A 26,835-nucleotide genomic window follows, 5' to 3' on the forward strand; every position below is an offset into this window, starting at 1 on the left:
TTGCACTCAAACAGAAAGCAGTCTCCTTGTCTACACTTGGCATTGACCATCTTTCTTGTATTGTTGCCTCTATCCACAAGTTAAATTTCTCCCAACTTAATAAGCTAACTACATACACAATAAAATGCAAAGCTTCCAAGACTACCAAATTAACGTCTTTGTACTAGCAACTCTAAACCATATAGCAAGATAAGCGTAATTTGGAACACAAATAATTGAGTTATAGACACAATATCATGAGGGCTAACTTAATAAGCAAAATGCATTCACAATAACATGCAAAGCTTCCAAGACTACCAAATTAACGTCTTTGTACTAACCTAGCAACTCTAAACCATATAGCAAGATGAGCATAATTTGGAACACAAATAATTGAGTGACAGACAATATATCCTCCTAGATCAAGAAATTTCATGCAATATGCACAAGATAGAGAGGGTAAGAAGTGCTTCTCGAGAAGGGAGACACGCAAAGAACACGGAGGCATCAACTTAGTTATTATTTTAAAATCACATCACCTTCTAATCACAATTTTGAATTGTGGTGTTTTAATGTCAAACCCAATTATTGACTTAGAATGGAACAATTTAAAAATTATCACTCGACAAAAACAAGGTTGAGCTACCAAAATAAGATTGTGATTTTGAGTAAGGATGCTCTAGTAACTACTTTCTATGGAAATAAGGGTTGATGCATGAGAATAAGTATGTGATTTTGGAGTAGGGATGTCTAAAAGTCCTCCAACTGGGTTTGGGTAGGTTTGAGAGCTCAAGTACTTTGCAATTTTAGGCAAGGAAATCCTAAGATCTTGCAATTATACGACTTTGAACAAGACTAAAATCATTAACATGGAGTATGAAGTACGCCTAATACAAATTATCAAATTGTAGGTGAAAGGCAACAAGAGGATGTTAATTTTGGTAGGGAGAATTGTCAGAGAGCTTCTAGCATTAAAATGCTAGGTAGCTAGACTTTTAGCTAAAGTTTTAAATTAGGATTGTGATCTTACAATTAATTCATTATTTACCCTACTAGGGTTTAAAATATCAACACCTACAGATATCAAAATTACATGTTTTAACCTATGTGTACATTTGGATAATCTCTAAGATTCGATGATGCAAAGACTTTCTATGACTTGACTTCTAAAACTAATCCCCCCTAATCTATGGTCCATTAGTTCACACTTGATTCCAAGTATATGTGCAAAGTCCAAGATAAAGTATAACCAAGCTTCCCTTTCAAAAGTGTGCACTATGTGAATAACCTTTCCAACAAGCCTATTTACTAGGCACTATCCAAACCTACACCTGACATTGCAAGAAGAATCAAGCATGCATTAGCACTAAATATGCACATATCATTAACACATAGCAAACAACAAACCATCGGTGACAAAGACTTGGTGTATATATTTTTTGAGTGCTAAGATTACCTTTGATAGTTGTCAACTTGAGAAAACAAGGAGCTTAACCTAAAGTGCATGTTACAACACTATCAACTATTAGAAAAACAAAATATGCAAACTACAGCTTAGAAACCCATGGACCAATACTTAGTTCACAGGGGACAAGAACAGAAGGCTACATTTCCTCACCTAGCCAATGACACTGAATACGATAGTACTTGGTTGACACCAAAACCCAAACAAAAGAAAAGCTAGGAGCCATTTCCTATCTAGTTGCACACTGACTTAAGAGGGTTTTCATAAGGTGAGGAATCAATGTAATAGATCTTTAGAGACTAGCAAATAGTGACCTAACACCAACATGAAATTGCAAGATGTTAGCAAGAAGATTGCTACAACTCCAAGAAAACACAAGAAAAGGATGCATAGCTGCATTGTACCATACACATCTTTTTCTTCTTCAAAGCTACATTATGAGAGAGAGCAATATGGATAGCCCACCATCACATCTAATAAGGGGCACCATGCACCCTTTTTCGTACAATCCGCATGGTTGTACATACTGTAATAAATATTCAACTTCCTACCTCGAGATGCACACCAACCTCCATACTCCACCTAATGATGCATGCTTGCAACAAGACTCGCTCGAAAAACATGCAATGGGAGGGGAGCAAACCAAAGCAATAGCACAATAGCAACAAGAGCTACAAAACGCAATGAAAACTGTAGCAAGAGCTTCTTGTAGACTTGCTAGACTCCAAGAGCTACATTCAAGGGCACAATGCTGCAAGAAAAGACCATTGAGATAAAATAAAGAGCATCAAAGTCCTCACAAAAAAAGAGCTAGGCGTTGTAAAGTGAACTAGCATACAAGCCACAAGAGAGGAATAAAGCATAGATAGAGAGGGCGATCAATTTAAATATAGATACATTGATTTTTTGCTTTTTGGGGGGACCCCTCCATGACTAGCTTGTCTTCTCATACACATATCATTTAGCATATACGCAAATTTTCTACATGTATATGTTCAACCACCCTCCCCACTACACATGTCCATCATCTTCTCACATTGGCCATTGATGAAGATACCTAATGTCTACAAACAATCCGCTTAAAGGAGAGACATGTTGATCAAGATACCTAACAATTAGCTTAAAGGAGAGACGTGTGCATGGTGAATAGAGGATCAAGGTTGCACTTAGAAAGCGAAAGTTGCCAACGCACACAAAGGGATCCCAGGAAAACTTGCAAGAATATAAAGCTATCAAAGCGTATAGAAGAGTGGAAATGATAAAGAGAAGGTTCACATGTGAAGGTAGAGGCACAACCTTCCCTAGCGTTGTTGTATTGTTAGTTTGTAAATGATAACTTTTTCAAGTCTATTAAGCTCACATATTTTTCTTTTGTCCATTGTAGACAATCACACGAGTGGCATTCTATCTCTAATAATACTTTTGAGTTCAATCTTTGGATATGGGTGTAAATTTTGAACTCATTAAACTTAGTTAATGATCAAAGCAATTATTTTTAACACATAACAAGACAAAATGTTCTTAAATACAAAATCCTCGTATCTTGCTAGAAACCTTTGTCTACAAGCATCCAATGCGGAAGGTATCGCAACATATCACAATAACTTATTACTCTTCATATTTTGAAGTTGCAAATAGAAGTAGGTTTTCCCTTTAACATGTATCCTTCTTGAACACGCTTAGTAAAGTCTTTAAACTAATAAACGAGCAAAATGGAACAGCAAACTCTGGACTTCTGAATTCACTTGGACTTGCATTATTTTTTTATCATAGCATGGTTCAATGACCCAAGTTGCATAATAATTCTTGAAACGATGGATCTTCGTGAAAAGAGAGGTACTATCTATCAGCCACATTTTAGTCACTACAAATGTTTAACTATCACACTACAGAAGCAAGATGTTTAAAAAACAGCTTTAGCTTAAGTAGTTTGAACATTGGCTGGCATAATTCCCCCAATTAAGACAATCTCAGACCATATTGCATTCACATGATGCCCCCGAAAAGAACAGCACAGCTTCTGTACTCAAAACCAGCTCCTCCACTTATTGGAAACTCCAGAATAGGATACAAATTGGAATATGACTGACAAGATTGAACAGATTTCCCAAAGTGTGTTACGCAACAAAATTAGAGCCTGCATGAAAGCAGAATATACAAACCGCTAACAGCCATATTCCATAACACAAAGCAGCTGCTCGCATTTTAAAATTTAAATGACTGCACCATTAAATTAGCAGCTCTCGGGTGTTGAGCATTGCCTCTAGGTATGGATAAGGGATTTAACAAAATAACCTGACGATTCTAACTCATCTCCATCATGTTTAAATTATTTTGGTACAACAGATCCTAGCTATGGCATCTCCCTCAGTCCATCACCACGCAACAGCTCCAAATGAAGACCCTTCACAGGCAAGGCGCTTATGTCACCCCTAGGGAAGGGCCTGAAACAAAGTATTGATCCTCAGGAACAACAAGTTGACCTGCATTAATGTGCACAATCTCAAAAGGTACAAGTGGTAAAATTGAAGATAATCATTTTCACAAAGAAAGCTCAATGCCCACCTTCTAGCGATAACACTAATCAGCATAGAAAAGAAGCACAAACACGTCTGTCTTTGCCTTCAAAAATGGTGCACCCTCTGTTTCTTGAAGGCGCATATTAGTTTCCTGAGAGGTCAAGTGAAAATAATAAGAATACTGCTTGACCCCATATTCGAAAAACATTTAGCAAGTCCTATCTTCTCAGATCTTTACTCGCTTCATTCAACACTTTGTGGCCATATCAACTCAGTATACATCTAGTAGGAAGTTGTAGCCCTCATTTACCTGAGCATGCTCACACGCCCCCAACAAAAACAAACTTTTAACTCACGAAGGTTGCCATGTAAACACTTTCATTAGCATGAAACATTACCCCAACAAGACCAAGGCATTACCTTCAAAGATTAAAACCAGGTTGACAGAAGTATTTTCCTTACCAGCTTTCGTCAATAGACTGATAAAAATTTTCTCATCCTATCCATTCAAGTACAACCTCCAGAATCAGGCTGTAAAATGCCATGCCTACGCTCTTTTTTCACACGCACTTCCTTTGGGTCAAAACCACCTTCAGTTGACCCATACATAGCCCACTTGGGGGTGGGAGCCATATAATCTTCGCTGCTAAAGGGGTTTCCAGCGGCAATCTGCCAAGGAGACACATGAGCAACATAATGATGTTAAACGTCAAGAGTATTTCAGAAGCTCAAGAACATATCCCAATTCCATTAGCACAATCAAAATTCAAACTCCGTATTGAGACACTGAGAATGAAAATGGAAAGAACAATCTGCCATCTTTTGTAAGATTGAGCACGAACTAAGCATACAGCAATATAAGTGAGAAATAACAGTAAAGTTTTCATAGCAGACAGATTTATTATATGAGGTGTGCATCCATGACAACACACGGGAACTCCACAGGCTTACAACCGACATTAAAATGATGTGCTAAGAAGATTGAACCCATGAATTATGCTATGGGACAGATAATACAACATTAACGCATAAGAATAGAAATGAATCCTTGATAGAATTAAAAAACCAGGGTATATGCATCCACAAGCATGCATACACAAGTGCCAACAAGCGAAGAAATTCCGTGACTTACCAAATCATGAAACTTGCTGTAGTCTATCCATGTGTACCAAAGGCCTCCCAATTTAAATTTATCTGCATTTGCTAAAAGGACACAGCAGGAATGTGCATGTTCACACGCAAGCTCATACTTCCCATTGCTCATTGCAGCTAGTGCCTCAGCAAAGCCCTTCACATCTTCATGCCAGGGAACATTCTCCATTGTTAAAGTAGAGGTTCTAGACCTGTCAATTAAAAGAGAGTTTTCAGGATATTCAAAATATCTCATTATACACGGAAAATATATGGAGAAGCACTTACGAGCCACAATACGTAACACCTTTGATCTCCAAAAAGTCAGGTTGACCCACTTTCAAGAGGTCTGCATAGCCTTCAAGCTCTTCTGTGTTCCATCCTTTGACCAAAGTTAATCTATAAACAGTCCGTTGATGCTTTTGCTCAAGAGCCTTGAGAGAATCCTGATCAGAACATGTATGATGCATCATACAGCTAATGCTTCCCAAACGGGTCTTAAAAAAAACTGCACACTCCTGACTTCACAAATGTTTGTACCAATGGCAGCAAAACAATTGGATAGCTATTAAAAAACAAGTTTTCATTGTTTATAGCTTATTCAGTATGTTTGTGTTTCAGGCATTGAGAAGTACAAACTTGTTGCACAGAATTGGCACCCTTTTCACAAATCATACAGGTTATAGTATACAATGAACAAAAACCTTATTTACTGTACCAGACTAGATAAGTGTAACACTTCATCTAAAAAAGAGAAGCAGCAATTTCACAAACAAAGTATGACATCATCTGCATCATCATTGCAGAAAATATGGGCAAAATTTATATGCTGTACCAAGGAAGATGCCTGTAAGCCTTATCTTTGTTGCTATTGCAGATGCATGCACACATAGACAGAGACAGAGATTATCATGTACATGCAATCCCATAAATGCACAGCAGGTATGCACATGACTGCTGTGCACAATAGCACATACAGGGATCATAAAAATATCTGATCAGTATCCATTATGTTGCGCTCATTGTGCCGCTTTTGACCCTCAATTTCAGAGGGCAACTTTTCATTATAAAACGGTCCTCTCTAAAATCTTACATTTCACATCTGCAGGCATCAACAGCCCACGACAGAGCCGTTATAGCCAAGTAACTATTAAGTATAGACTAAGGTTGTCTGGACATTCTTGCCATGAAGGCCCTGTGAGTGTACCATGGCCATGAAAACTGCTCTCCTGGCAACTGTGCGTGAGGAACCCTGGACGGTGCTCCAATTGGCCAGGAGCGTATGTATGGTATCCTGCCAGATCTGCAAGTAACTGGAAGGCAAAGGTTTAAGTCCCATCCAGCACCTCTTGTGCATCCATTCTTCAAATCTGCCATGCAGTGAGACTGACAATGACCTCCCAAGCTGAGTCTCTTGAGGGACGCCTAGTGCAAGGAGGGCGGCACTGTATCAAAGACTGATAAGCGCGGCGGTCACCCTTGCTATGAGAAAAGCCCTGCCTTAATCTGCTGCTGTGGGCCGGACTATGTCAGCCAAGCCACAGATCCCCAAGCGACCTCTCGTCATGTTGCAGAGCAGGTGTGTAATAAACCAAGCTAAACCAAGCTCGTAGGGCTCTAATAAAGTAGCTTCCTCTTGATGTCCTCCAAGGCTAGAGTAAATAGTTGGGTGGGGTGGATGTCCATGCCTACCTAACAAGCCAAGCATTTGATAGTAGAGACCCTCTCTATTCATCTGAAGCCAAGCTCAATTCCACATCCTGGGATGTGCACCACAGCGCCGAATCAACAGATTTGTGCCATTTGATAAGTGCTCTTAATGCAAGACAAAAATCCTCTAAGATGCTCTGAACATTAAGGGTTCCTCCAAAAACATAGCTGTCTCATCAGCAGGCTTGGTATCTAGAGTTTTTTGTTATTTCGGATAGGAAAATCGAGATTAGTAATCTGTTTGTGAGTGGAGAGGCCTAAGCCACAAAAATAATAAAAAGGAGCAAGCGGGCAGCCCTGGCGAGCATATCTCTAGATCTGAAATCTGTTTCCTCTGCCAATGAGTGGGGAATTGGCTCTGGGCTAAATGACAAACTCAGAAAACTCCTGGGAACCATTGCTTAGAAAATTTATGCAGCATAGGGTTCCCTCCAAGAGAGTCCAATCCACCCTGTCTTGCCCATTGAAGTAAAAGAATGGCCAAGGACTGATGGCTTGTCTTGCCCATTGAAGTGCTTTCCAGAATGAGAAATATTATCGAAAATGGTCTTCCCTTGTATGAAGCTAGTTTGACTGTCATGTATAAGGTCGAGTAGGAGAAACTGAAATCTAAGGTTTACTGCCTTTGTTAGGATTTTGTAGGCAGTGCCAAGGAGGGTGTTGGCTCACCACTGAGAGATGCGGGTATGGAGCATAGGAGATGGTGCCACATCTTTATTTGCTTAAAGTAAGCATCAACAGTATTAATTATCCCTCCCTTTCTCTATCCCTTTCAGAAGGGTAAAGCTAACCTGGCATAGTTCCAAATAAAAAGTTTGGAAGAAATTAAAAGATCGGAAAGAATTCGACATGATAATAGCCTTACTCAGATACTTTTATGATTTACATCAATGCACACATCATCATAGTGATGACATATCCAAGATATATGAGATCCTAATTCAAGAAGTCATACTAGCTCTATTTAGCAAAGGGTGTCTCTTTTTCCAAAATAGTCCGTACTAAATGGCATCTTACTGTATACCAAAATGGAAGAGTCTTACTGTATATGGAAGAGTCTTACTGTATACCTAAATGGCATCTGGAAGAGTCTTACTGTACACCAAAATGGCATCTAAAAAGAAAACAACAAGCTTTCCCAGATCTGAACAGAGGATATCGTTCATCATATGTTGAAAAGTTGGTGATGCATGCATAAGTCCACAGCGTATTACTAAGAACTCGTAATGTCCAAATGCATGCAAAAAGAAGTTTTGTAGACATCACTTTCAAATATCCTTATCTAACGGCCGCTCAAATTGACCTTTGGAAAATACTTAGCTTCTCAGAAACAATTAATGTCTCATCAAGACATGCTCCTCAATTTCTATAACAGATACCCAAAGTAGAATGGGATTATGATCAAATATGTGAGGCTTGTTAAAAGCGCGTGCACACACACACGGTTCTATCAACACAGATGGAAGACGATGTATGAAGCTTTCACATCAAATCCCTAAAATGCGAGCGCATGAAGCATCACCACCTTTATTATAACAGCGTGACTATTTGTAATCCTAACATAGAATGGCCATTGTTACATTAGTTTAAGATTGAGAATATTTAGGCTTAGATTTGAATTCCTAATAAGTGCCTTTTCTTCTCTATTGGCTCTTTAATTGGGGTGAGCTCCTTCAATATCGAAGTCATCATCCCCTTTTATTTGAGTGTGTAAGAATCTTTATCTTTGCTGCCGTGTTTTTGCAAGAATCTAGAGCTCGATCCCTAGGAATCACTTCAGATGAGTCTGAAGTGAGTCAATTGGCTCCTTGGCATTGTTGCTACGAAGTAAAGAAACGTCTCTCTCTCTCTCTCTCTCTCTCTCTCTCTCTCTCTCTCTTTGCCCAGCCTACTATGAGATTCGGGGACGCTACCACTGTCTCTACCTAGAGGGGAGTGGCTTCGGTCCTTTGTCACGGCTGATCCATTTCCATGACCAGGTCTGTATCGGGCTTTATCTGATGGAGATGCGGCAACACAGGGAGCCACTTCTACGACAAATCAGAGAGCAGCAGGGGATGGTCAGACCACTACAGGACATAGAGGGTAATCGGGCACAGCGGCACGTCACAGACTTCTATACATTTGAATCAGCCCCCGAACACAGTGGAGTGGAGGAAGAGGAGCTAGCCGATATGAGAGCAATCTGGATGAGCAGCTGGCATAGTACCACCGAGAGGGGTGCAGAGGCCACATGTGCAACAGAGAGCCCCCAGAGTACACTCTATTGACGTCCGACCTATCACAGCTTTCCTAAGGGGAGACCCATAGAGACGAGGGGCCACTCTACAGATAGCCCAAAGAGTCCAAAGAGCGAGGAGACCGCGCCTCCCACCGCAGCGTGAGACAGCTCGACAGACACAGATACGAGACATTTTTGCAGCCCACCAGAGAGCCATCACTGTACCGGGCTTCGGTTTCGTCCCAGCGCTTGGATAGATTGCTTGATATGATTATGATTATGATTCTGTTAGCACTCAATAGTACTCAGCAAGGGTCCTAGCGTACCCTTTGCTTCAGCCCACTCAGGCCTGTATGAGTTCGCTTTTCCGTGCACTTTGTCCCATAGGCCCACGAGGTCTTCCATGGACGTTAATCTCTCTCTCTCTCTCTCTCTCTCTCTCTCTCTCTCTCTCATTCATTGTCTCATGCACTAAGAATTGCCATTGGTCAAATGCGGGTTTCATCCCATCGGTTAAGGATCGTGGCAGGGAGAGCAGTAGGTATACCTAGAGAGCAGCGGGTCTGCATGCTATGTACACTGGGGGCAATTGAGACAAAGGAGCATTTTTTGAGATCTGGCGGCGTTACCAGTCTCTGCCTGGAGGGGAGTGATTTCAGTCCTCTTTCACGACTGATCCATTTCCATGACTAGGTCTGTATTGGGCTCTATCTAATGGAGATGCGTCAACACAAGGAGACACCACTACGACAGATCAAAGAGCAGCAGGGGATGGCTAGACCACCACAGGACATAGAGACTGATAGGGCATAGCAACACGTCACAGACTTCTATACATTTGATTCAGCCCCATGACACAGTGGAACGAAAGAGGAGGAGCTAGCCCACATGAGAGCAGTCTCGATTACCAGCCGACACAGTACCACCGAGAGAGGGACATAGAGACCACATGTGCGACAGAGAGTGCCCAGAGCACATTCTATTGAGGTCTGACCTATCACAACTTTTCTCAGGGGGGACCGAGAGAGACGAGGAGTCACTCTGGACATAGCCCAAGGAATTCAGAGAGAGAAGAGACCGCACCCCCCACTGCAACGTGAGAGAGCTCGACAAACACAAATATGAGATATCTTCGCAGCCCACCAGAGAGCCATCACTGTGCCAAGCTTCGGTTTCTGATTCTGATCCTGAGTCCCAACCCCAATACTGACTTGTTTTTCAGCTTGTACCTAATACTAGATAGATTAACCTGGTCCACTATTCAGTTGTAGTTGACTATTTCTATTCATGATTATGATTTTGTTAGCATAGATTAGTACTCAGCAAGGGCCCTAGCACGCCCTTTGCTTCAGCCCACTAAGGCTTGTATGAGTCCGCTTTTTTGTGTACTTTGTCCCATAGGCCGCGAGGCCTCCCGTGGATGTTAATACCTCTCCCTATCCCTCTCATTTATTGCATATACAAACGTCGCAGCCAAACACACTCAACTGTCGCTGTGAAAGCTGCCTTGTACTCAGCTTCACATAAGGAAGTAGCCACTGTAGATTGCTTCTTGCTCAGCCAAGAAATGCAAGCTTTGCCCAAAAAGAAACAATTACCACTAGTGGACTGCTTGGTATCATAGTCTCCAACCCAATCTGAATCACTGTAAGCATGCATCTGCAAGTCACCCCCCCGAGAAACATCAAGCCATAAGACTTTGTGGCTTGCAAATAACGGAAGATGCTTTTTACAGCCTACCAATGTGTTGTCTTTGGGCTGTGCATATATCTACTCACCTGAGATACTGCATACTGAATATCAGGCCGTGTATTGCATAAGTAGATGAGGCATCCAACAGCCTGGCTGTTAAGTGTGACATCCACTAATTCCCCTGCATCATACATAGTAAGCTTCAGCCCCGGCTCCATGGGAGTGGCTATAGGCTTACAATCATGCATGTTGAACCTATCCAAAAGCTTTTGCACATACTTGTATTGAGACATAACGATGCCACGCCTGTCTTGTATAAACTGGATCCCCAAATAAAAATTTAACATGCCCAAATATGTCATGTCAAATTCAGCTTTCAACTCAGCTTTGAAATCTGCAATCATTTGACCCTGTGAGCAGCATGTCATCTACGTAAAGAATGATGACCAAAATATCCCCCCCATCCTTCTTGATGTAGACGGTGCTCTCCGTGGGACTATTATGTAATCCTTTACTTGCCAGGAATGCATCCATACCATGCACGTGGAGATTATTTCAGCCCATATAAAGCTTTGTTAAGCTTGCAAACCTGAAGTGCATTGCCAAAAAGTTCAAATCCAAGAGGTTGTTTGACATAAACCTCTTCCTGCAAGTTCCCATTAAGGAAAGCTATTTTTATGTCCAATTGATGGACATTCCAAACAAAATTTGTAGCCATTGCAATAACTGACCGTATGGCGGTCATCCAGGATGTAGGAGCAAAAGTCTCCTCATAATCTATGCCCTTATTCTGTGCATAGCCTTTGGCAACCAGCCTTGCCTTGTACCTGTCAATAGACCCATCTGACTTTCTTTTTACCTTGAAAACCCACTTGGTACCAATGGCATGCTTACCTGGTGGCAAATCCACAAGATCCCGAGTCTGATTTTTCTCTATGGACTGCAATTCATTGTGCATGGCATGCATCCAATGCACATGATCCTTTGCTTCTTCAAAAGAGTCAGGCTCCTCTTCATCAAGAAGAGTCCCTGCATAAGCTCTCTCAACTGAAAGAGGCCCCCCTGCGTGCCTTACTGCACTACGAGTCCTACCAGGCAATGGGGCCTCAAGCCTACTCTCCCTGAGAGTTTGTAGCAACCAATTCGGGACTGTTTTGGCTGCGTGTATCTCTTGAATCTCTTGCCTAACAACTTCATCCACACCCTGTGAAGGTACAAAATCAGCCGGTCGCTGAATCGGGGCATGTGGATCAGGAGGAGGTTGCTGTAAATTCTGATTTTCAGCATGAACCTCTGCTGGGGAACCAAACGCTATAGGAAGCATCCCCTCAAAAACATCATCTAAAGAAGCCGGAATATTAAATTCAGCATGTGTATGTGCTGAATTTTCAGAAAATATAACATCTCTACTAACAAAAATCTTGCGTGAAGCAGGATTGTAGAGACGATAGCCTTTGCTTTGTGAACTATACCCAACAAAAATGCATTTAAGTGCCTTATCTGACAACTTGTGTCTAAACTCCACAGGCACGTGGGCATATGCAACACAACCAAAAACTCTGAAATGATCCACTAAAGGCTTTCTCCCATGCCATGCCTCATAGGGAGTGATTGTCTTCAAAGCCTTTGTGGGAGTCCGATTCAAAACATAGTTGGCACACATGAGGTCTTCAAGCCAAACCTGTGAGGCAACTTTTTACTGGTACGCATGCATCTATCCATCTCCATAAGAGTGTGACTCTTGCACTCAACGTTGCCATTCTGTTGAGGTGTAAGCCTCGCTGTAAGTTGATGCGTGATGCCTTTCTCCTTCAAAATGCCTCAAACTCATGAGACATATACTCCCCCCCTTGATTTGTGCGAAGTGTCTGTACCTTGAGTCCTGTCTCATTCTCAACCATAAACACAAAGTGTTTGAAATGCATAAACACTTCTGATTTTGCCTTAAGACCATAGACCCAAGTGTAGTCGGTAAAGTCATCTATGAATGTAACATAATAAAGATGACCCCCAAAAGCAGGTGTCCTCATGGGACCACAAACATCACTGTGAATAAGCTGTAATTTGCGTGTAGCTTTCACTGCACCATCCTTCTTGAAAGAAAATCTATGCATCTTGCCAAGGATGCAACCCTCACATGCATGAGGAGGAGGTGACTCTAAAGAAAGCAATGCATCAACCATATTATGCTTATGAAGTGTCATTAAGCTGCCATAGCTCATGTGCCCATACCTGACATACCATAACTCCGCATTCTGCATCGCAGTAGTGGGAGTGCTTACTGAAAATGCATAATCAGATCTTTTCTCATATAAATCAAGCTAGAAAAGACCCCGATACAAAGTGCCAGACAACATCAAAGCATAGTCATTATCTTTGTTTCTGACTGCACACTTAGCATCATCAAATACAACCTGAAATCCTCCTCTATTAAGAGAGGACACTGAAAGCAAATTCTTCTTTATGCCTAGAAAATGTGAGAATAATGTCCCCCACTCCACATACTAAGTAAGAAGAATTATTAGCACAAGTCACCTTCTTTTTAGTAGGTGGAGGATGCAGAGATGCAAAAAGACTCTTCTTGGAAGTGATGTGCTTTGAAGCACCACTATCAAAATAGTGTCTCATTGATACTAAGAGAGCATGCATCCTTTGAAGGATCATAACTGTAAGTTAAAAAAGCATAAGGGTCATCATCATTAGTGGCTGTAGCATCTGAACTACCCACTGAAAAATCTGAAGTGCAAGACAGAAAGGCATAGTGCTCTTCCACAAAGTTGGTTGGAACATCTCCCCCATCATGTGAATGAGGAGCTGATGCATCTGACACAACCATACCTCAATCCCTTTTCTTTTCTTTAGCTATGCGCTTCTTGCATTCACCAATATAATGACCTGGCAATGACAAATGCCCTTCTTTTTCTCCTTATCTGCATCACCCTTAGCCTTATAAAAGGACTATCTTTATGCTGATGTGCGAGCTGATTGGCATGTTGCTTTTGCTGCCCTTTCCCCTTGGGCTTGAACTGGAAAGCATGGCATGGTCACCAGCCCAGGATGCCATATTTCTCTGTTGGAGATAAGTGCACACTAAGTGTACTATTTTCCTAGTTTACATTTGTCTAAGTCTAGTCTAGTCTTTGTGTCTTGAGTGTGTGCCATGTGGCACCTCTACAATTATCCCATAAGCACTCTTGCTTTATGTCTTGTACTTTGGCCCATATATTCATGGGTCACATCATTGCAATCCATAAGTCTAGCTTGTGTCTTGTCTACACTCTTCTCAAGGTATTTCTTGTCTTTCAATCTTGTTATTTCATTTCTAGTTTCTAGTTCTTGCTTCCATATTCCAATATGGTATCAGAGCTAGGTTGATCCCTCTTCTCTCCCCTCAGTCTGCCTCTTCTCAGATTTCTCCCCCACTGCAGATCTGCCCCTCTTCTCATATTTCTCCCCCGCTGCAGATCTGCTCGCCTCTTTCTGCCCCGCCATCACAGCACGCCATTGCGCGCCAGATCTGTGCATTTCCGCTCCAGATCTGCGCACCATCTCTGCCAGATCTGAGCGCCAGATCTCCACACCATTTCTGCCAGATCTGAACGCCAGATCTGCGCAGTTCAGCTACAGATCTGTGCCCATCAGCTCCCGCTCCTGCTGCCACTCTTGCACCCGCTCCTGCTGTCGCTCCTGCACCTGCATCAACGTACTAGAGTGTCCGTACAGACCGTACAGTCCATACGACTGTACGGAATCCGTACCTGCTGTCCGTACAGTCCGTACGACTGTACGAAATCCGTACCTGCACAGGCTGCACTTCTCCAGCTGCCGTTCGGGATCTGCGCCATCTTCACAGAGATCTGCACCATCTGTTCGACCTCCTGGACTGCGCCCCTTTTTGCACCTCTACCACTACCTGGGATTAAGGTACTGTGCTTTGCCTCTTTCAGTTTGCTGAGCAGTCTCTCTTTTTTGCTGGTTCCTCCTGCTTCGATGGGCTGTCATATGCTATGGCCTTGACAAAGTGGTGAGCAAACCGGCTTCTTGGATCTCTCCTTTCATTTATTTTTGCAATAATTGTAAGGGAATAGACACTGCCCTTGCATCTTAGCAAGAGGTAAGACCTTCTCACATGGCATTTTCCTCTCATTCTCTCATGTCTATCGACAAATTCAATGGGTCCAACTTTCATACTTGGCAAATCAAAATTAAGTGCCATCTTATGAAAGAAGTTCTTTGGGACGTTGTTCACCGTGCTGCTCCCGAAGAGTCCGACATTGAGCAAGTTGTCACTTATGTTCCCAATGCCAAAAACGACAAAGCCTATGCTATCATCTTGCTCGGTCTTGGAGATGATTACATTCATCACATCTCCGACATACAGTCTGCCTCTCAAGCATGGATCACTTTAGATACCCTTTTTGGACCCAGATCTAAAAACTCTAAGATTGCACTTATGATCTCATTCTTTGATCTACATATGCAGGAGGGAGCTACTATAGCCTCTCATGTCAATTATCTTTGCAGTCTTATGGTTCAGCTTGCATCAGTGAAGTCCCCCATCTCCGAAGATATTGCTATTGCTGTGCTTCTCAAAAGCTTACCTAACACCTATGCTACTCTTGTCACTACCTTCAAGTATCACAATAATCCTTCTCTTGAAGGTATCATCAATGCTCTCCAAGAGGAAGAAAGAACTCAACAACGAAAGGTAACTGACACTGCATTTTTAGCAAAGGAAGGAAGTTCTAAGGTAAGAAAGCCTTGCACCCATTGTGGCAAAACTAATCATATGGAGAAGGACTATTTCAAGGCTCATCCATGCACCATTTGTGGCCGTGATAATCACCGGGAGAGGGACTGCTACTCCAAACCCTTTACATCAGCCCCTGCATCTACCTCAGCCCATGTTGCTGCAACATCTCCATCAACTGATCCTGCTGTTCCTTCCTCACATGATGAGAAGTAGGCTTTCTGATTATTTCTATATCTTGTCTACCACTTTGACCACCGATGATGTAGGTCAAGGGGTTCTAGTGTCTTGGTCTTTCTGTTTGTCTACAGTCAGTCTTCTGTCTATCTAGTCTTGTCTGTCTGTCTATTTGTCTATCAATTTAACTGTGTTGTGTTTTAGATCCATCTTGTCCCTACCCTTGTGGACCCATATGAGGATATCACTTGAGGAGGGGTGTCTCAGGATCTTTGTCTGTCATGTCTTCTATCTTGTCTCTCAGTCTATCAATCTTTATGTCTGTCTTCTAGTCTTGTCTTTCTATCTTACTCCTAGTGTCCACTTAAGGAGGGTGTTGGAGATAAGTGCACACTAAGTGTACTATTTCCCTAGTTTACATTTGTCTGAGTCTAGTCTAGTCTTTATGTCTTGAGTGTGTGCCATGTGGCACCTCTACAATTATCCCATAAGCACTCTTGCTTTATGTCTTGTACTTTGGCCCATATATTCATGGGTCACGTCATTGCAATCCATAAGTCTAGCTTGTGTCTTGTCTACACTCTTCTCAAGGTATTTCTTGTCTTTCAATCTTGTTATTTCATTTCTAGTTTCTAGTTCTTGCTTCCATATTCCAATAATTTCTTCGTGTCTACTCCTCCTTCAACTGAAGTCCTACCAACTTGTGAAAGGAGAGAGGATTGTTGGCCCCCCTCAATGACAAATTCAGCGAGATGTGGAAACCAAGATAGGACTCAGGAAGAGAATTCAGAGTGGTGGTAATCATCTCTGAATCTAGAATGACTCCATCAATATTCAGCAGTTGCTCCCTCAAATCCTGAAGCTTTGTGAGGTGAGAATTCATGGAATCTCCCTCATCCATATGCGTATGAGAAAGCTCTCGCTTCAGAAAGAAAACTTTGGCATCATTTCTTGCTTCAAACATACTCTCTAATATCTCCCAAGCTGCCTTTGATGTCTTGCATGACCGAATGTGAGGTATAATGAACCTCTTCACAAAGAGAGAAATCACTGATAGAGCTTGTGCATCCCTAGAATCTGGTACGCTCTATCAACACCATACAACCGTATGTACATGCTCGCATTCCGTACCCGCAAATTCGACCACACAACTGCGTCGAACGTGTGATACATCCCGTACTGCTCCAAACAATTGCAATTAGTGCGTCATACAGTCACCGTACAAGTATCCGTACAATTGCAGAAACCCGTACAGTTCTCGGTGCATTTGCAAATTTTCTAAGCAGGTGATCTTTGCCAGGCATTCGTGCCCAAAGCCATTGTTTGACTGTAAAATTAGGGCATTTTATATTCGTGGGCATACATTTGCAGTTGGTTGTTTGGCAGGCATTTTTGTGCATTTGAGCCATTGTTTGGCTGTAAAATTTGAGGCCTTTGCAGACAGAGTGCAAATTGTGCAACATTTGGGGCTTTCACACCATTTGCCCTCTTTTGTATGCAATTTCCCACAAGAAATTGGGTTTGGATTGCAATTTTGTAGGTAAAAGAGCATTTTGGAAGTTTGCAAGCATTTATGGACTCAATATGAGTCAATTTGCAGACTTTTGCAACTTTTTGCAGATTCTATTTGGGGCATTCAATAGAGCATTGTGGTGCATTTAAGCCTTTGATAGGCTATGATAGTATTTGTCACTGTGGGCAGATTTTCTTTGACATATTTTACTTGTGCAATTTGCATCCCAAGAAAGGATTTTACTTATTCAGTTTGCTGTATTTCTGAATTTATCTGGCAAAAATGGCTCAGAACAACCCCAATGAGGTGTTCGGAGTCCTCACACAAGAGGATAAGTTGGATGGCACCAACTACTCCTTGTGGAGTTTTATGGTTCACAATATCTTGGTTGGCAGACATCTTTGGGATTGTGTCAATAGAGATGAAGCAAGACCAGATACGGTGGCCACACCTATCACTCCTACAGCTAGAGGCATGGGTAGAGGTAAAAATGCAGCACTAGTAGTTGGAGCTGCCGCTCCAGGAGCTCTCACAGCAGAGCAGAACTTCGAGTTTCTCAAGCAATATTGAACATTTCAGTTTCTGTCTTGCAAATTTATGAAGCAAAGCAATATTACGCAATCTTATGCAAAGCAATCTTTCCCCTTCCCCGTTAAGGGGAGCACTGAGAGGCTTCACATATCCTAACATCCATATGATAACTTTATTCTTTTTTTTTTTTTTTAAAGGGAATTGGATCTCATACGGAATCATGTCACCTAGCTTGAACTCTAACATGGAAGAAGAGCATTACAAATTTGTAGCTTGGGAAAAGGTATGCATAAAAGCATTTAAAGCAAAGAGATTACACCATTTCTATATGTTGCAAAGCTTGATAAAATGTAAGATCCGGTTACAAAAGTAAAACCTAGATTCCTCGTCATTGTATGAGAGATCAAAGGTATTTCAGGTGGTCACTCCAAACATTGTCACAACATGCTTCACCTTTAAGAACCAACCACATCTTATTTAAGGGTCCACCTCATATAATGAAGAAAACAGTGTGGAACAAGGTGCTTACAATGAAACGCTCCCAAAAATCTGCAAAAAGTGGGCGATCTATCGCCTTTAACCGCTCCTTGGTGGCTGCATCAACACTCACATAAAGCTGCAAAAAAGGCCCTTGTGAGTTGGCATCCTCAATATGGCAATATCACAACCATAAGCATCCTAAAAGAGGATAAGCATACCTAGAAGAGCCCCAGTCAAACGCTTTTGCAAGCATCTATAAAATTAAATGGCTAAATTAAAATTTTTAAATGGTCTTTGTTAAAAGAGCATAGTGACAAATATTTAAGGCCATCCAATCATTAAAACAGTCCTCGAAACTACTTATGTTCTAAGTACCAAGAGGAGGTACTTCCCTTTTTTGTACAATTAAAAATATCTTAGCCATTCATTCCTGGAAACTACTGTTATGTTCTAGGTAATGAGAAGGAGGGGGGTAGAAGAAAAAGGGGGGCGGGGGGGGAAGGGGGGTTGCGGGTCTGGGTGGGTACTCCTCTCCCTTTTCCATACAACTAAAAAACCAGTCTCACATTTTGTTAAAGCAGTAGCGTCAATTTACAAATTTGAATTACACAACGTCAAATTTCCAAAAGAGAAGAGCATAGGCAACAGCTAGCAGCAACAAATGAGATAAATGGGTTTGGGAATACAGTAGCAAGCACAGTAAAACATTTGTGAACTTGGCAGCCAAGCACCCTTAGACAAGCATAGGGGGTATATTAGACCTCAAAACTACAAAAACTAAAGTATTCTGTTGAACAACTACAAAATCTTCTAGTGGAAAATTTTTTGCATGCAATCAATTGGGATTCCCAACATTAATATCAACAATCAACTACCAAAAGAGTGCCTGCGTGCTGACTTGTTGTACTCAAAATTTTCTCTGAGCTCTTTGTAAAACTCTCACGTATCTCAGCCTGCATGCTGACTTGTTGTACTCAAAATTTTCTCAATAATAAAAACCTTGGGGAGGGGGCAGCCCGACGTTTTGTCATGCTGTAAAATCTGCACCGAATAACCAAGCACAAAAAGTCTATAAGTAAAAACTGCAGTTCGCTCCTGTGTTGGGGTAAAGGCACATTGCCACCCCTTTATTAAAGTTAAGACATCTATGACTGTCTTAAGACAGTCATAGGATAAAACCTAATCCTAATAAAACTAATGAGTTTGTGGTGTGGCTCATCACTTCACACCCGCACATTTGGAGTCCTCTCTCTTTCTCACTCTCTCCCTCTTGCTCTTCTTCCCCCTTTGGGCCCTTCAACTGGTATCAGAGCCTACCTCTCCTACTCTCCCTACTCCACTCCCTACCCTAGCCTAACCACCCCCTCAACGAACTCCTCAACCTAGCATCTGCAGCAGGGCCAGGCGGCGCTGAACAGCGCCAGCAGCTGCAACAGCAGCTGCTAGCCGCTACAGCTGCGAGCAGGCAGGGCGACAGCGCATCGAGCAGGCAGGGCGGCGGCGCATCGCGCAGGGCAGGGCGGCGCAGCAGCGCGCCACTTCGCAGGGGGCAGCGCATCGCGCAGGCTCCTTTCGCGCGCCGTACATCTGTACGGCCGTACATCCGTACGTTGGCCGTACATCCGTACAGACAGCCCTGTGCCGTACAGTACAGACTACCGTACTGTACGCTGACAGGCCCTTCAACTGAGCAGGGAGCTACTTCCGATTTTTGCAGCAGGGAGGTACATTTTTTTTTCGGGATCTGTGTCAGAGGATACTTTTCTCCTTGGATCTAGCTTTTGCACAAGTACAGCAAGTACGAAAGTACAACAGGTACATTTTTTGTTTGGGGAAGAAAGAGAGGAGAAAGAGCACTCTGCTCTTCATTCCTCTTGATTCAGGATCATCTTTCAGTTCACAGAACTGTGTTTTCTTGAAAGTACAGCAAGTACCTTCATTTACCTCGTGCTTGAGGAAAAGAGAACCACAGTGTGTGGTTGATTGCACAGTTATTTTGTTCTGGGAAGGTAATGCCTTGATTTTGCAAGAGGACATATGCTTTTACTGGGTTTGAATCTCAGTTTACAGGTGAGCAGATCATAGGGCTTTTGCCCGGCAGGTGATGCTTTGTATGCCTTGAGGCAGTGTGGTGCCAGAGAGCACACATTTGTCTTGATTTCCGCAGTGTCGAGGTGACATTTTCTTGCAGGTCACATTTCTTGTGCAAAACTCAAAGAACCTCAGTTGAGCCACGCTTGGCCAGGGCGCATCGAGTTTACTCGGTCCCTAACTGTCCATCGTTGACAGTGCTCAAAAGGTTCCTCATTGAGTGTTTGTACGTTGGGATCTGTGTATGTCATTTCTACACAGGACAGTATATGCATTACACTGTTGGTTGATTTTGTCAGAGAGATTTTCACATTGCATGCTACCTCGGTGTTGAGGTGTTTTTCACTTGGTTCAGGTGTCAGATCAAGGGGCTTTTGCCCAGATTTTGTTTGATAGCACTTGGGTCACCGACAGAGATCTTCAGATGCATTTTATCCCCTTGGCAGAAGGGTGATTGCTTGGGATTTATCCCATTTTCTGTTGCAGGTTTTGTGACAGGCTGAAGTGTCTTTTTTTTTTGAGTGTTTGCCAAGTGGTTTATGCATATTAACTCAGTGCAATACCTCATCTGAGGTGGGAGAAGTGATCAGTACAGCCAGTACAGCAGTGTTTACAGCAATGTTTGTGCCTTGTCAGCTGATTATGCACTGTTAAGCACTTGTTGAGCAGCTGCAGCATTCTGAAATTACTGTTTATGCCTCTTTGAGCACGGTACAGTGTGTCAGAAGGTACAGTATTTGCAGGGTCATTTACTGTTTTGCTGCAGATTTTCCTGACAGTAAAAAACAGCACTATTGTGAGTGCTCCTGGCTCTTAATAGAGCAAGTTTTTTTTTCTGAGAAATCAGAATTTTTATTCAGTCTTTTTACTTCCAGTGAGTCAGATACTTTCCTTATCTGATATGGCATCAGGGGGAAGTGATTCTTCAATTCTGAACATAAAGAAACTGGAAGGAGCACACAATTATGCATTATGGGCAGAACAGTGCTTGAATGTACTTCTATTAAAGAAGATTTCTAAGCCCATAAGGGTGAAGGGTGTCAAGCCATCTGACATGGCAGCTGATGACTGGGAAGAGCTTGATTTGTCCGCAAGGGCAGCTATCATGCTCACTATTTCTGACACTCTTGTGTTCAATGTTCAGGCTGAAAAGACCTCTTATGGTCTATGGCAAAGGCTAGAAGAATTGTATGCCCAAAAGAGCTCAGCCAGTAAGGTTTATTGGTTGAAGAAGCTGGTTGATCTTCGCATGAAGGAAGGTACAGCTATGACCTCACACTTGAGTGAGTTCAATGCCATCTTTACACAGCTGATTGCACAGGGATTGAATCTTGATGAGGAGTTCAAGGCTACTTTCTTGCTGTGTACCCTCCCTGAGAGTTGGGACACTTTCAAGACCACCCTGTCAAATTCGAATGTCACTCTTATTTATGCTGATGTAGAGAGCTCTCTCCTTATGGAGGAAATGAGCAGGAAGAATAATGCGAGCAGCAAGTCTTCAAATGCCTTGCAGGTACAGGATAGAGGCAGGACTCAGCAGAAGGGGAGATCTGCTAGTAAGTCCAAATCCCGCAGTCAGTCCCGTGGCAAAAAGGATATTGAATGCTTTTATTGTGGCAAGAAGGGACATGTGAAGTCTAAGTGCTTCAAGTTCATACGGGATCAGAAAGCCAAGAAGGCTGAAACAAAGGATGCAGGCAATGGAAGCAAAGGCAAAGGCAAGGCCAAGGCAGATGACTTGGATGCAGTGAATGTTGCAGCAGAGGACAGTGACAGTGACATACATGATGTTTTATGCTCTTCTGCTGTAATAGCACATGCCTTGGTTATTGATGGCCATGACATGCACACCTGGCTCTTGGATTCAGGTGCTTCTTTTCATGTTACTCCTCATAGGGAGTGGTTTACTTCCTACACAGGTACTCATGGAGTTGTTCATCTTGGGAACAACTATGCATGTCAGATTGCAGGGATTGGCAGTATACAGATAGTATTTCCTGATGGACGCATATTCATGCTTGATGGTGTCCGCCATGTGCCGCAAATCAAGAAAAATCTGATTAGCACTGGCTTATTGGATGACAGTGGTTACCACACCACATTTGGGGATTCCAAATGGGGGATTACTGATGGCCAAGCTGTAGTGGCTGAGGGTTTTAAGAGTGATACCTTGTACCCTCTTTATGTTTCCAGTGTGGGTAATCATGTTGTTGCCATAACCGAGCTGCCAAAGGTTTCATTGTGGCATAGCCGGTTGGGACACATGTCTGTTAAAGGAATGCAAGAACTGTCACGTTTGGGTTATCTGCCGTCTTTTTCTTTTTCAGATTTGCCTACTTGTGATCATTGCATATTTGGCAAGCATTCTGTGACTCCTCATAAGAGGAGAACTCCCCAGAATAGAGCACCACTTGATCTAGTGCACACTGATTTGTGTGAGATGCCACAGTTATCACTAGGGGGTGCAAAATATTTTATTACTTTCATTGATGATGCCACACGCAAAGTGTGGGTCTATTTCTTGAAGCATAAGGGCGATGCCTTAGATGCTTTCAAGAAGTTTGCCGCTCAGGTTGAGAATCGGACAGGTCGCAGACTGAAATGCCTCAGATCCGATAATGGGGGTGAGTATGTGTCACATGCTTTTGTGCAGTTTTGCCAAGCTAAGGGCATCAAACAGGAACTCACAGCTCCTCATAATGCATCTCAAAATGGTGCAAGTGAGCGGATGAATCGAACTATTCAGGAGAAGGTTCGATGTATGTTGTCTTATGCTGCATTACCCCATGGCTTTTGGGCAGAAGCCGTGCAAACAGCAGTTCACATTATTAACAGGTCGCCAAACAAGGCTTTGGAGTTGAAAGTGCCAGAGGAGGTGTGGTCTGACAAGCCACCTTCATATAAGCACTTACGTGTATTTGGCTGCGAGTGCTTTGCTCATGTACGCAAAGAACTGCGCACCAAACTGGATCCAAAGTCTATCAGATGCATCTTTATGGGTTATGGTGACGAAGGTGAAATGGGGTACAGGTTATGGGATCCCGTTAAACGGAAGATTATACGCAGCAATGATGTCATCTTTAAAGAGGATAGTGTACACAAGGAACCCGTGCAACCTGTGGAATACAGGAGGGTTATTTATGATGATGTTGGACAGCAAAGAATGCCCATTTATATGCAGCAGCAGGCTGCTGCAGATAACCCTGTTCAAGAGGGTATACAGGCTGAAAATCAGCCAGATAATTTTGCCAATGATGCACCACTAGATATGCCAGCAGATGGGGCTGTAGAACAGCCAGATATGGTGGTACAGCCACCCGTCATGCATGAAGAACAGGCTGGACAGCAGCCTAATCCGGAACATTTTGTTAGGAGGAGCACCCGTGTACAACGGCCTCCTGCCAGGTTTGTTCCAGGAGCCAATAATGTGGCTGATTTTATCATGCTGACAGATTGTGGTGAGCCTTCCAGCTTCAAGGAAGCTATGGAAAGAACAGAGAAAAAGAAGTGGGAGAAAGCCATGCAGTCAGAAATGGACTCCCTACTTCAAAATGATACATGGGACTTGGTGCAGTTACCTGCAGGCAGAAAGGTTTTGCCATGCAAGTGGGTTTACAAAATCAAAGTGGATTCAAATGCTTTACCGAGGTATAAGGCCAGATTGGTTGCCAAGGGATTTAAGCAGGAGAAGGGCATTGACTTTGATGAGATCTTTTCCCCTGTAGTCAAGATGACTACTTTGAGAGCAGTGTTAGCTCTTGTTGCTCATGACGACATGGATTTATGTCAGATGGATGTGAAGACAGCTTTTCTTCACGGAGATCTCCATGATGAGATCTATATGAGTCAGCCAGAGGGATATGCTGTTAAAGAGAAAGAGCAGCTTGTGTGTAAGCTCAAGAGGAGCTTGTATGGACTCAAGCAGGCGCCAAGAGAATGGTACAAGAAGTTTGATGCCTTCATGCAGTCCCAAGGGTATCATAGGTGTGAAACCGATCATTGCTTGTACACCAAACGGGCAAAGGATGGCAGTTTGATGCTACTCATTCTATATGTGGATGACATGCTTATTGCCAGTAAATCTCAGCATGAGATTAGTGCTTTGAAGAAACAACTGCATAAGTCTTTTGACATGAAAGACTTGGGTGATGCAAATCATATTCTTGGCATGCGGATTACTCGTGACAGGTCCAAGGGACTTTGTTTCTGTCACAGAAAGAGTACATTGACAAAGTACTGCAGCGCTTTCAAATGGAGGGGGGGAAGTCTATTAGTACCCCGTTGCCTCCACATTTAAAACTCAGCAGTAAAGACAGCCCCAGATCAGATGATGATAAGGCTGAAATGGCCAAAGTTCCGTATGCATCTGCAGTTGGATCTTTGATGTATGCCATGGTTGCCACTCGTCGGGATATTGCTTTTGCGGTGGGAGTCATCAGCAAGTATATGGCAAATCCAGGCAAGAGGCACTGGGAAGCAGTGAAAGGTGTCTTGAGGTATCTCAAGGGTACCAAAGACTTGTGCATATGCTATGGTAGGCAGGATGCATTGGTGCATGGTTTTACAGATTCAGACTATGCAGGGAATGCAGATAACCGGAAGTCTACTACCGGTTATATTTTCACATTTGCAGGAGGTGCTATATCATGGGTGTCTCGGTTGCAGAAATGCATTGCACTGTCAACTACTGAAGCTGAATATGTTGCAGCCACTGAGGCTTGCAAGGAAGCAATATGGCTTACTCGGCTGGTGGGAGACTTGGGCATTACAGGAGATATGCCGGTTTTGCATTGTGATAGTCAGAGTGCTATCATGTTGGCAAAGAATCCGGTCTTTCATCAGAAGACCAAGCACATAGATGTGAAATATCATTTCATCAGGGAGGTACTGGAAGACAAGCGACTTGAGCTTGTGAAAGTGCATACTGATGATAATCCTGCAGATTTGCTCACTAAGAGCTTGCCTACTGAGCGGTTTGCACATTGCCGCCACATCATGGGATTAGGATAAGACCATTCTTATTTTATGGTCCTGTATACAGTAACTGTATATTGCTGTAATTTTTATTCTTTTCTCCCCTTTAGGCACATTGGCCTTTAGGTGGGAGGTTGTTGGGGTAAAGGCACATTGCCACCCCTTTATTAAAGTTAAGACATCTATGACTGTCTTAAGACAGTCATAGGATAAAACCTAATCCTAATAAAACTAATGAGTTTGTGGTGTGGCTCATCACTTCACACTCGCACATTTGGAGTCCTCTCTCTTTCTCACTCTCTCCCTCTTGCTCTTCTTCCCCCTTCGGGCCCTTCATCCTGAACAGATTGCCACTATGCAAAAAGAGAGAAGATGCTTCAGGTGTGGCAAAGAGGGGCATGTGGCTGCCAAGTGCCATGAGAGGCCTTCAGGCCGAAAGGAGCAACCTAAGCCCCAAGTACCGCCCAGGCCGGTGGTAGATGGAATTCCTGATGTCTTGGGAAGAGTGTCTAGTCCCAAGGAAAGAGAATTGTTGCTTTCATGGGGCAAGATACGAGACTAGCAAGCGCTTATCCTGTTTGATCCAAGGGCTACAGATAACTTCATATCAGAAGATCTAGCCCTGAGGCTTGGCATAAAGACCGAAGAGTTGGGCAGGGCCCTAGATGCGATCAGATGTTTCATGGGGATCTTGCGCCTATCAATCCCTTGATTGGGAAGATCCATGTCCATGTACAGAGTTACATAGATTAGGAGTCACAAGAAACGTTTCGTCTGTTTCGCCGTTTCGCTATTTCGACAGGTTTTGTTTCGTTTCGTTTCGTGTTGTCAGACGAAACGGATAGGTTTCCAATTGATACTTAATATATACCCTTATAGGTACAAAAAGATATGTTATATTTAAGTTAGAGTGAACAAAGAGAAATATAAAGTCAAGATACTAAAAGGAAATTCAAAACATAAACACCTTGGATTCTAGAAAAAACGGGGCAAAAACGTTTATTTCGATTTGGCGAAACAAAAGTTTCGTTGAGAGCGTTTCGGCCTATTTCGAAACGTTTCGTCTGTTTCGCATTTCGAGGTTTCGAAGAGGACAAAACGGGTTTTCATGTGACTATGGGACTCCCCTCTTAAACATCATGATGTAGTTTTGGGAATGCCTTGGTTTCATCGTAAGTCAATGAAGTTATCTCTTCCTAAAAGAGAGCTTGAGTTTTTACATAGGGGTAAAGCGCAACGTATCGTTGCCGGGAATAGAGGGGAGACCATCCCCATTGTATCTAATATTTATGATGGAAAGACAATAAAGTCTACAGTTTCAGTGTACATGGTTTTCATTAAAGAAGGAGATTTAGGAGTGCATGCTGATTTGAATGATGCTGATAGATAAAATTTTCAATTTCTTGAAATTTTTAAAGATTGTTTCTCATATGCATTGCCACGGGAGTTACCCCCTGAGAGACCAAAAGACCATTGTATAGAACTGATATCTGGCAGTGAGCGACCCAATAGACCACCTTACAGGGTTAGTGCTACCCAGAGGGAGGAGATTATGGCTCAAGGCTTAATTCAACCCAATTCTTCTCCAATTTGCTCCCATGT

General features: G+C 42.7%; 1 protein-coding gene across 3 annotated transcripts in view; it reads right to left on the reverse strand.

Annotated features, from left to right (window-relative positions):
* Positions 1-3,276: 3,276 nt before the first annotated feature.
* The window catches only part of LOC147890165 (flavodoxin family protein / radical SAM domain-containing protein), a 46,294-nt gene continuing 22,735 nt past the window's right edge, over positions 3,277-26,835 (reverse strand). The window contains exons 5-10 of one of the 3 annotated variants that reach the window (XM_087390758.1): positions 18,218-18,304; positions 5,383-5,540; positions 5,096-5,306; positions 4,426-4,632; positions 4,010-4,114; positions 3,277-3,848 (exon numbers count right to left, since the gene is read on the reverse strand). In XM_087390758.1, the coding sequence (XP_087246884.1) occupies positions 4,471-4,632; positions 5,096-5,306; positions 5,383-5,540; positions 18,218-18,304 (618 nt within the window). In that variant the 3' untranslated portion in view covers positions 3,277-3,848; positions 4,010-4,114; positions 4,426-4,470. Of the gene's footprint in view, positions 3,928-4,009; positions 4,115-4,425; positions 4,633-5,095; positions 5,307-5,382; positions 5,541-18,217; positions 18,305-26,835 lie in introns of all 3 variants that reach the window. The other 2 variants (XM_087390757.1, XM_087390756.1) reach the window with 2 other exon arrangements.

Source organism: Dipteris shenzhenensis, chromosome 19, assembly GCF_047967505.1.
Source record: "Dipteris shenzhenensis isolate YYH24624 ecotype China chromosome 19, Dip_SZ_1.0, whole genome shotgun sequence".
Lineage (NCBI taxonomy): Eukaryota > Viridiplantae > Streptophyta > Polypodiopsida > Gleicheniales > Dipteridaceae > Dipteris > Dipteris shenzhenensis.